We start from the raw sequence: 11,758 nt of genomic DNA, 5'->3' as shown, positions 1-11,758 counted from the left end.
TGAGTATACTCATGAGTATTGAGTACAAATCAAGAAGGGTGCGTCAGAGTGATTACTATTATGTATTCAGTTCCAACAGTCACCACAAGAGGTCAACATTGAGCTCGTGCTACTCGTCCAGAACAGCCCACCAGGCGAGACAAGCAGCTGAGCTGTGAGTGCACCAGTCGTCGTGGAAGTCCACCAGAGATGGCGTCGCTTCTCCAACCAGATCTAGTCGTCTATCTGGTTCGTGGAGAGAAAAAGATCCGGGCTCCTTTATCGCAGCTGTATTTCTGTCGTTATTGCAGTGAGCTACGATCCTTGGAATGTGTGTCTCACGAGGTACGTTAATCAGTTTGTTTTTCCTCAATTGGTTTTCACACGCTAGCTTGTAGCCTTTGCTTTTTTTTCCCTTCTCTTTTTTGGTCAGCGGCTTCGGTGTTATTAGCCGGCTTGCTAACAGGTCTGACTGATAGGCGGGTTCAGGGGAGCTGTCTCGTGCATGGATTGGCTGCGCATCCTGCCAGTCATGAGTTGTCAAACAAACACTTAATTTCATTGGCTGTTTGTGTGCTCTTAACTTCCGGTTATGTTCCTAGCGCTCGATAGGCGTTCAAGCTAACTAGCACTGGTTATGTGTTAATCGTTGATGCGTACATTCATTCATGTGGGGGGAAAAGTTGCAGTAAACAACGATTCTTTTGTCCTACAACTAGGTGCTATTTCAATTGTCAACGAAGCTTGTTAATTTTGGCACTTAATACGAACACCACACCCAGAAAGGCCACGTTCAGCTTCGTAAAATCAACATTATCATTTACTTTTGCTTTCACCGGCTTGATCGATTTTAATGATGACGTTCAAACCATATATATTATTGGATGTCCGCTTATTCAATGTGGTCTAATGTTACTGTTAGCAAGCTTGTGTAACACCATATTGGAACAACAGTGTCTATCACTACTACTATTAGTAATGTTCACAACGAATGTTTTATCTCCAAGTCAAGGTTGTCGACATATTGTACAAATAACTAGATTCTCATTTCTACCCCCCAAACACTCACTGATCAGGTGGACTCCCATTACTGTCCAAGCTGCTTGGAAAACATGCCATCTGCAGAAGCTAAACTGAAAAAGAACAGGTAAGGTTAACATGAAATTGACTTCTAGTCTTTGTGTACTATTTAATTGATTTACTGTACATTATTTTTGTTGCAGGTGTGCCAACTGTTTTGACTGCCCATGTTGCATGCACACCCTGTCAACTCGGGCAACCAACATACCGGCGCCTCTGCCTGATGACCCCACCAAGACTGCTATGAAAAAGGCGTACTACCTGGCCTGCGGTTTCTGCCGCTGGACCTCCAGGGATGTAGGAATGGCTGACAAGTCAGTGGGTGTGTGCTGATATGTGATGTATGATATACTGTACATGACTGTGGCTGTATATAAAATGATCTCCTCTAATTTAGTTTTTTTTCTTCATTGCAGCTAGCGGTGGGTGGCAGGAGCCTGAGAACTGTCATAACCAGCGGGTACACCCTCCCTCCCCCCCTTTGCAGTCATTTACATTGCCTTGGGTTGCTCACATGTTTTGACGTACTGAATAGATGTCCCTGACAGAATCCTCGGAACAATCAGCGGCTCAGTGGAACCTCTGTGGTTGAGCACAGTCTGCTCCGAAACGCTGACCGACCTCTGATTTGTTCAGACGTAGAAGCCATTTTCCCCAAGAGATAGAATGGAAATTGATTCAATTCTGGAGCTTGATTGTAGCATCATAAAGCCTTTATCGGCTAAAAAGCCAACGTTTAATTTTAACATTGAAACACTTAGCTGTCATACAAGTATAGAAATAAGAACACAATACAATAAACCTATTCAAGCTGATGACGTGTGAGCACATTGTAGCTCCGACAAACACCAATCACTCTTGATAATGGACATTTAATTAAAGTATCTGTAATGGCACATTGAAGTACTGCATACCCCAGGCATCCAATCACATGCCATTTTCCTAACTACGTGTTTGCTTCAGATCAACAAGCTGATGGAGTATTACCAGCAGCTGGCTCACAGAGAGAAGCAGGAGCGAGACAGGAAGAAGCTGGCCAGGAGACGGCAGGGCATGCCTTTGGCTTTCTCGGTACTCGCTTCCCATTTTGACGAACATAAAGCCATTTGAATCGTTAACTTTTGGAAACGTCACCATCATACATGCACTCAATATTTTGTTTAGTCTTTTAAGTCGATCCCAAAATATTCCTTTGAATAATATGTACTATGCAGCCCCACTAGTCTAAAAACGGTATTCTGATTAATAATGTGTTTGTGGAATATGAGTTAAGCAGCAAAATCCACTAATTTTTAGCTATCTCAGAGGGCGGCCATTTTGCCACTGAAAATGACATCACAGTTGCTCAGGGCTGGTAACGTCCAATCACGGCTCATCAGTTTTCTGAAGATGAGCTGCGATTGGTCGTTACCTCAGGCCTGAGCAACTGTGAAGTAGCATATTAGTAACAATAGCCTTAGATTTAAAACGTCGAGAGCTCATTGAAACCGTAAGAGACTAAAATGCACAATCATGAATCTGCCTTAATGTTTAAATTGTGATTTCCTACATGCCTTATTTCCAATTCAGAAGCTGCACTGTTTTGCTGTTGCACGTCAACTAACGTTTGCTCAATTTCCTCACGCATCTTTATTCTCTCCCCTTTCCTTTGCTAATGCACCCTGGTATTTTCTTTTTGACCCCTACCAGCAACACACTATTCATGTGGTGGTGAGTTGTATTTGCCTATTTGCAGTTTTGTACTGTAGTCTTGAGTTCTATTTTTTGACCTCACAGATCACATGAATGTCCCTGTGGTGAAATGATGATCACACAGTGGAGCCTTTTTGTGCGGGTTAAGCAGGGGAGAAGAACAGAGACATTAGTTTATATGAAAGTATATTCTTAAGAATTTTTTAAAAATTGGTTAAAAAAAAAAAAAAAAAAGAATAGTCTTGGCTGTTTCCCCCCCAAAAATTAACATTATCTCCTAGATAAGTGAAATGAAAGTCTTGATGTATTGGCCCATCTGTAATGAAAAATATGGACACAATGCAACAATATCGATTTGAATTCTCTCCTGTTATAGTCTTGGCAAAAAGGTTTTTGTCTTTCACCATATACATTTATTGCTTCTGACGTTTCCCTTTAACTTGCTTGACAATTGTGCCCTATGATAACCTTTTTATACCTTCCGTTAAAAGTAGCCCTTAGAGGAAAAAAGTCGCCGTCGGACTGAGCCCTACTTGTCGAATCGAGCAAATGTGTGAATTCTGTTTTTCCTCGGTCATGTAGGAAAAGTACGGCCTCGGAACGCGACTGCAGCGGCAGAGGTCTGGAGCGCCCATTTCCACTCTGGCGGGTCTTTCGTGAGTTACCGTTTTTTTTTCTAAATGCTGTGACTTGAGAGGGCCACTCTCTTAATTTGCATATTGACAGCGGCCTGTCACCCTCCATCACGTCATATCGTCCATGTTTACAAAATGACAGTTGTGAGGAGCTTCCCTTTGGGTTGCATTCAATTAGCCCATCTGGTGTATGACAATGAAGAAGAGGCCGCCAATAAAACGATTTTTTTTGACAGGGTGTGATGTCCTTTCAAAAAAATCCCAACTCGTTAGTAGTAATTATAAAGCAGATGAAGAATAATGAGTTATAGGATGTGCTTCCTTTTCAAACTATATATGCTATGTAATGCTATGCTATGTCTGCTTAAATATAATATAAGTTCTGTTCACTGCAGGTAGTACTTCATTTAAGAGTTTCAAAGAAAAAAACACACCAGTAGAGGGAGACAAAACGGGTGGGCACACAATGTGTGATATGGAAAACAACAACAACAAGACAGCTCATAGCCACATAATAATAAAAGCATAACAAGAAAAACTCAATACTTGCCGACAAGATAATTGTGGCTTAGTGGCAAAATGAAATAACAGTACTACGACATGCCCAAGGCCAGCTAGCCCCTTAAAGCTATCCAATCACTCAGGGCTGGATGAATGATAATATTGATATTGAGCATGTTATGTTTGTTGCTTTACAGCCTTAAAGAGGGCGAGGACCAGCGCGAGATCACCATCGAGCCCGCCCAGGCTCTTGATGAGGTGGAGCCTCTGCCCGAAGATTGCTACACGAGGCCCATCTGCTTGCCAGAGGGTAAAGATGTCCACTCAGTAATGCTTGTACACTTCTCCGATTGGTTTGTTGCACTCATTGGAACCAATTGTTTTGCCACGTGACAAAACAAAAACATCCTGTTCTACTTCATACTTGAAGACGTTTAAGGATTATAATTTCACTGGAATTATTAAATGGGTGCCCCCCCCCCCCCCCCCCCAAAAAAATAAATAAATACGAGTCAAGTCGGCTCAGTGCTTCGAGCAATTGCGTGCCACCACGGAGAACCTGGGTTCAAACCCTGCTTGGATTCGATACCAACGGACCATCATATCAGGAAATGGATGATCATTACCTTAGACGGATTGCAGTTCAGCTTTTCTTTTTATTCATTTGTCATTTAACTGCAATTAAAAATGTGTCATTTTTGCATTCAAATCTTAGCATTCATCTTTTCAGCATTCCCACGCAATTTCTGCAGATATTGCACTTTGTCTCGTACATGATTGGAGTTGTTTCCTCTTGGCAGTGACCCGCCTGCGCCAGCGCCTCCTGCAGCCGGACTTCCAGCCCGCAGGAGCCTCACAGCTGCACCCGCGGCACAAACACCTCCTAATGAAGCGCTCGCTGCGCTGCAGGGTCAGTCAGTGACGCGCTGATTCAATCCCATCACATGACATGTTTAGATTGGACTTTCATGCTAAAGCTTTTAATTGCTCTTCCCTTCAGAAATGTGAGCACAACCTGAGCAAGCCCGAATTCAATCCCACTTCGATCAAGTTTAAAATTCAACTGGTGGCTGTGTGAGTGTATCTTTTATTTATATATATATATATTTTTAAACTCTTTTTGTAATGTTTGTCGTCTTACATTTTGCACTTCAAATAAAGCATTTATCTATAAATACAGTTGTGCCTTTCCTCCTGCAGGAGTTACATCCCTGAAGTGAGAATTATGTCCATTCCAAATCTGCGCTATATGAAGGTCAGTGCGCCACAAAATGTCTCAAAACACAAGTATGAAGAAACTCTCCCGCCGAACGTTTGGCTTTCTCACCTCCAGGAGAGCCAAGTGCTGCTGACTCTGACCAACCCAGTGGAGAACGTCACCCACGTCACGCTGGTTTCTTGTGATGAGGAAGATCCTGATGACATCAACAGCACTGCACAGGTAGTACAGCAGCCCCGCCCCCTTTTAATCCCGCCTTGAAAAGAGATGAAATAGCTCCAGTTTATTTCGATATGATGAGTTCCTGCAAAAGGGCTCCCTCTTATTGTGCAGCAATATGTGATTTAGGGTCAAGCTTTAATTAAGACAAGAACAACACAAAAATACAACAGCCAAAGGCATGTTTCTCTTAATTTGCCTCATTTATCCTGCGGCAGAAGTGAATTACTCACGCTAACATCAGCAGTCAGCAGGACTGTGGTTAGAATACTTTACCAAGTGAGCAAATGGGAGGAAGAAAAATAGTTATTAGACTTTATTGACGCTTTGGGATCGCAGTTGTCGGGCTAATCCAAACATTCGTAGGTCTTGGAAATTGCATTCAGGGATTTGCGATCTCAACCCTGTGCTTTGTTTAAAATACATGAGCGTTGTCTTCGGGTAATGGCATTGAAATCAAATAGAACCGCAGTTCTCGGTCCCTCTGGCGTTGATGCACAAAATATACACTTACCTTTCGATAACAGTGGCACAATGGCGAGGAAAATGGCAGATATTCGTCACCTTGGGCAGTAGAGGAGACATTTAGCGTCCATGGTGGGAAATAGTGACGACTTTTTAACTGTCCAGAAAGAAGAACACAAGATGCTGTGATTACAAATTGGGGGGGCTGAAGAATTGATCAATTTCAAATTGACCTCGCAATTGTTATAGAATGCAACTTTCAAATCACAAAAGCTGCAATTGCAGTTTCACAAGAGTTCAGTTTGATTCGATTTTGATTGTTTTCTGATTCAGTTCAATCCGATATCGATTCATTATGGGACATCAATTCTTCTTAAATATCAAGGACATGATAAAAAATTTAAAAAACTCCACAAACATTAAATTCCAAATTTAAATTTTGCAGAGGCAGTAACTGTTTAAATGATTTATTTACTAATGAAAATAACGTTATGGTGTTACACATCAGTATAGATGAGATGAAAATGTTTTCATCATTCTAATTAAATAATTGTAAATATAAGTGTAAAAGATTTTTAATTGTCATAAAGTGCAATAAGTCAGGTCTTTCATAAAATGTAAGAAAATACTTTTAAATTTCTATTTTCTTGTTCATTTATGGGGGGGTATTAAAATAATCGATTCATGGTTTTATGAATCAATATCACACTCGGAAAAAAATCGGTTTGATACTGATCATTCGATTTATTTAGTGATAAAACCACAGATTTTTTGCGTAATTGTTGTCGTTGTGGTTTATGATTTAAACTTTTGTGAAGTTGTCATAGTGTGATTGACTTAAAAACTGCAATTCAAAGTGTAAGTAAGTAGTAAGTTAAACAACTAATTGAAGTATATAAATAATAAAACCAATAAACATTTATGTATAATAAATCTGATATTCTTTTCTGTAACGCTCATTAATTTAATACTTGTTTGTTTAAAAAAAAATACTTGAAAAGATGAAAAATAAAAAAATCACATATTAAACCGCAATACTGAAGAAAAAAAAAATAATTGGATAACTTTTCTTGCTAAAAAGTTAAATTCAAGGCTTGCTAAAAAAAACAAAAAACACTACAACAAAACAGTAAAGTGTGACTTTTTAGCTCTGTAATAATGTAGGGGAAAAAAATCTTTAACGGACAAAATTGAAAGACTTGAATTTAAACAATCTGACAATATTTTTCTCCCCCGTTATACTGATTAGAATCTCTCAAGGGGAAATTCCAGTTCCTCTGCTGTAAACAGAACCAGATCACACGCATGCAGGCATGCAAGGGGAGTTGTCAGAATAAAGAGGAGCACAGACCTCTACAGTTCGGGACACTGGGAAGTTGGACAGACATTTTGTATCCATTTTATTTTAAAAAGAAAATAAGTTTCTACCTTTTGTTTGAATTTGAGCAAAGTGGCCAGCGCTGCCAGCCATATGACCTCGGCCATCTGGATTTGGCAGTATTCATCTCACAGGGGAGTCAGATCCACTTTGAGCTCCATTTGTCAGCTGTCACATACACAACGAACCAGCGTTGTGATTCCATCCGGGGACGGTCCGCTGAGCCGCACGTTGCCAGCGGCCCGGCCCACCGCGACATCCTGTTTTGCCTTGGCCTCTTGGAACGATGAAGTCACGGGGCTGTGACGAGATAAGTCAGAGCTCCTGGCCAAAACAAGAGCTTGACCCATTTCCCGACGCATTGCGGCCAAAGCGAGTGTGCAGTTGTCTTTCTGCTTCATTTGATATTCAAACACCTGGAGGGCCTCGTGCTCCGCTGCTCACATTGACCAGCTCTTCCAAAAATAAAGGGGAAGGAGGGGTTGGCTCACCTCTAGGTGTGTGTGACGTGCTGTTGCTGACCCGTGCAGTCTTGTAGTTTGCTCATGACTCAATGGGGGGAAATGTTCATTTTGCGCATTTATGCCGGGAGGCCACGAAGCAACATCAGTCATCGTGTCAGGAACTCGCAGACTGCAGTCAGGGTTGTTTTACAGTTATTCGTGTATGGTGGAATAAAAGCCAACGCATCTGCCTCACATTTCTGAGGTATGGAGTTCCAATCTCATCTTAGGTCTTCCTGAGTGGGGTTTGCGCCCGGGACTTCAGCTTCCACCTACCAAGGTCATTGAAAAAACATTTTTTGTTAACCAAGTAAAATGAAAATGAACTGAAACAAACTATAAATCTTACTACGTTTATTTACAAAACAAAACCTAAAACTACTAAAAACTAAACTAAAATGTTTTTTTTTTTAAATAAATTAATTAATAGCAAACCTAATTAATTGAGCGGAATCAAAAACTAAACAAAAGTTAAAATTAAATAAAAAATAGCTGTGATGGAAAAATCCCAAACTATTATAACCCTCAATTTAAAATGATTTGATTGACATCGATTTCTGCTTCAAATTAAAGATGTGCAATGCATCGTCATGAGCTACTCCAGTCTGACTAGCTAATGCTAATTAGCGCGCTACTCGCAGCACTTTTATCACTCAAAAGAACGGCTATTCATACAAAACGCATCAGGAATGGATACAGAGAAGCATCTTAACATTACTCACCGGCATATGCTCTTCGTACGCTGCAAAAAAATTAAATAAAAATGTAAAGGCATAACTTGATGGTGACTTTTTTTTTCTTCGACTCTCTAATGTGGCTACAACTTAACAGTGTATCAGAATGCGCGGAACCACACTGCCCCTACGTGGCCAAATCGGGTACAATATGAACAGCGCTCCCAGTAAAGGCACACAAAAAACAAGGGCAAGACGGTATAAAATAATTTAAATAGATTTTGGGTCATTTAAAATAGATTCTGAATCATACTAAAGGAGAATCGCGATTCTTATGGGAATACATTTTTTTGGGCGGGCAGATGAAATCAAATGTACAACGTCAAAGTCCCTCGTTTTCAAAATGGTTATTGGATAAGACCCTATAATGAAAATTGTATCAAGCCAATGTCAAAATATCAAAACACTCACTAATGCTATACAAAAGTACTGTATTTTACATGTTATATCTCAAAAGTGAGTCGACTTCACAGTCGTTTTCCTCTGTCATCTCGTTTCAAACTAAGTGTAGTTAAAAGTCAAATGGAAAAAGCTGAATTCATCATGTGGCTGAAAATAGGTCGACGGAGATGCTTTTTGCTCTTTTGTTGAAAGCAACAAAAAGTGCGGCAGACATTAGTTGAAAACGCACAGCCCAGGTCTGCTGTTCTGCTCAGAAAGCTTCCTTGTTATGAATCACAAGTTAGAGGATTTTCAGCAATATTATATATACGATCCAGATCCATTTTTCCGTTTCATCCCTAACACCATGACCCCCAAATATAATTTCCTTTGCTTTTAAGCAGTTGTGAAATTGAATCAGGATAAAGATGGCTCTCCCGGGTGACCTCATGCAAGAGGCGAGGATTGAGCGTTTGGCTGCTGTTTGTCTCGAAGGTCATCGTGCCCCGCAAGGAGCTGCTGTTGGCAGGGAAGGATGCCGCCGCGGAGTATGATGAATTGGCCGAACCTCAGGACTTCCAAGATGACCCGGAGTAAGTTTCTCACACACACGCGCACTTAAGAGGGAATTCCAACTGCGGTCCAACTCTTGACCTGGTCCGGTCTCCTCCCCAGCGTCGTTGCCTTCAGGAAATCCAACAAGATTGGTTTCTTCATCAAAGTGATCCCCCGCAAAGAAGAGGACGCGGATGTCACCGTTTCATTCAAGATCAGGCACGACTTCCGGAACCTCACCGCTCCCGTCAGGCCCAGCGAGGAGGGCACAGACGCCACCGCCGAGACCATTTGGCTGACGCAACACGTCGAGCTGAGGCTGGGACCGATCATCCCCTGAATATACCCACAAACATAACCATTTAAACTCTTTCTTATCAGAGGTGGCAAATCAAAGTCCAGAAAGTAAAAACCCTGCCACCGTTTGGCTTTAGCCCCTTGTGCTAGCTAGCTAGCGCCCTAGCAGGTAAATGAGCACAGGTAGCTCGCTAGCTAGCACCTGGCGCTAAAGCCAAACTGTGGCAGGGTTTTTACTTTCTGGACATGGATTTGCCACCTTTTGTTTGCAATTCTGATGAACTCATTCACTGCCATTGACGGCTATAGACGTCAACAATCAATTTAAACTATTTATTAGTTTTAAAATTGTTTCCCACTTTTGTTAACAAGAGTATGAAAACCTAGATTTTTTTCATTGTACATTTAGAACAGATATAAAATTTGTGATTAATCGTGCGTTAACTAGTGAAGTCATTCCATTAATTATAATTAAAACTTTTAATTGCCTGACTTTTTTTAAATGAAGGACTACACAAATCAGTCACAGTTGATATGCTGAAATCAGAGGATTTGGACAGTTTTACATTTAAAAAAAATGGCTCCAATAGATAACTTGTTTATATATATATATATATATAAAAGATTATTACAAAATTAGGTGTGTCAAGCAATTAAAATGACTTCACTAGTTAACTCACAATTAATCACATTAATCTAAATGTATAATAAACATGTTTTTTCTAGGTTTTCATACTCTTGTTAAAAGTGGGAAAAAAATTAAACTAATAGAAATCGTTAAAATTTATTTTTGACGTCTATAGCCGTCAATGGCAGTGAATGAGTTAATAATCTGAACAAACAACCAACATGAGCATAATGTTAATGAGGGTTGCAAATTGGCGGGAAATTTCTGGTCGCATTCCATGGGAAGTTATTTAAATGAAGGTAACGAACCAACCTACACTTTGGTAAATTCATACACATTTATCCCTATAAATTCCCATGGGAAGTGTCCAATTTTCAAGTTTGTAACCCCACCGTCGACCCAGTTTTTTTTTTTTTTTTTTTTTGCTGTTGCATTATCAGCTTACATTACTAGATGAGTACAAACTGACAAGAGCATCATATCCAACTTGACTTCACAAGTCCTGTACTATAAAATGTCAGTATAATAGGAGACTTTAAAGTTGACCGTACCCTCCTCGCTGCTGAAATTATTTTCCCCACCTCCCTTCCCCTTCAAGTATATATTTTCTATCTTGTTCAAGTCAACCATTTGTCCTGAAGCAGTTTGAAGTTACGATGAAAGAAATAAAACAGCAGCAGCAGCAAGGAATTTACTTGAAAACTTGGCCCCATAAAAGACGAGCACAAGATATTGAATCAGAACGATACATAACACTACTCGCGCTGTAGCTTCCTCAGACAATAGCGTTGCACTAACCCGCATGGATCATCTATAATAAATATTACAACTGTCATTGCGCACACACACACGCTGCTGTGCCCTGCTTTGTTCTTTGGCAAATAGAGAACTGTTGACACTCGAGAAGCTCTGTACTTGTCTTTTTGAGCTATACTGTTTGATTTGCCGTCTTAGTGTTGTAAGCTGCTGTCACTTTCAATTTGTAGCCTTGGTAAAAATGAAGAGTTAAAAAAACAAACGGTAATCTTCTGTATTGTCAAATAAAATATCCTGCGACAAACTGGTATTTTTATGTATTGAATCATGAATTAAGTTGGAATTCATAAAGTAAACAAAACACTATAATGTGTATGAATGAAACAAGGGCAGAAATCCTGTCAGTGCTGGGGGAGGAAACACGTCCTGCCACAGATACGTCTGTATTTATTTATATTTATTTTTTTCTAATCACACGTATTGATTCAATGTCTATTAGCCAAACTCCACATCGCATTTAAAAAATGTCGCCTAAAGTGGGGTACACACATGAAATTTTAACACATTTTAAAATACCAAAGACCCTACATATGCTGCGGAATTGTAGTACCACGATTGACCTGTGAGAGGCAGCATGGCACCAAATAATTGACGACGATAATCATGACGATACAATGTGAGGGAAATGAAGAAAAATAATTTGCATTTGATGATTTAGTAACTTTTAAAACACTTA

The 11,758-nt window shown here is 40.1% G+C and overlaps 1 protein-coding gene and 1 long non-coding RNA gene across 3 annotated transcripts; one reads left to right on the top strand and one right to left on the bottom strand.

Annotated features, from left to right (window-relative positions):
* The first annotated feature begins 114 nt into the window (after positions 1-114).
* On the top strand, positions 115-11,326 carry dctn4 (dynactin 4). Of its 2 annotated transcripts, XM_086085357.1 has the most exons (14): positions 115-324; positions 1,056-1,126; positions 1,203-1,381; positions 1,476-1,519; positions 2,023-2,130; positions 2,749-2,769; positions 3,334-3,407; positions 4,085-4,197; positions 4,688-4,797; positions 4,888-4,961; positions 5,088-5,142; positions 5,221-5,328; positions 9,282-9,379; positions 9,462-11,326. In XM_086085357.1, exons 1-14 carry the CDS (start codon positions 190-192, stop codon positions 9,679-9,681), a joined length of 1,410 nt encoding a protein of 469 aa, XP_085941483.1. In that variant the 5' UTR covers positions 115-189; the 3' UTR covers positions 9,682-11,326. The 2 variants fall into 2 exon arrangements, with proteins under 2 accessions (XP_085941483.1, XP_085941484.1); XM_086085358.1 differs by lacking the exon at positions 2,749-2,769.
* On the bottom strand, positions 4,891-7,644 carry LOC147168655 (uncharacterized). Its single transcript, XR_015095996.1, has 3 exons — positions 7,219-7,644; positions 5,840-5,947; positions 4,891-5,362 (listed from the first exon to the last, which is right to left on the bottom strand). It is a non-coding gene; the product is annotated as an uncharacterized LOC147168655 (long non-coding RNA).
* Positions 11,327-11,758: the final 432 nt, after the last annotated feature.

Source organism: Leptonotus elevatus, chromosome 9 (genome assembly GCF_054856555.1).
Source record: "Leptonotus elevatus isolate MCC_2025b chromosome 9, RoL_Lele_1.0, whole genome shotgun sequence".
In the NCBI taxonomy this organism is placed as follows: domain Eukaryota; kingdom Metazoa; phylum Chordata; class Actinopteri; order Syngnathiformes; family Syngnathidae; genus Leptonotus; species Leptonotus elevatus.
The sequence above is the reverse complement of the archived record's forward strand: the minus strand, read 5'-3'. Positions and strand labels throughout refer to the sequence as shown.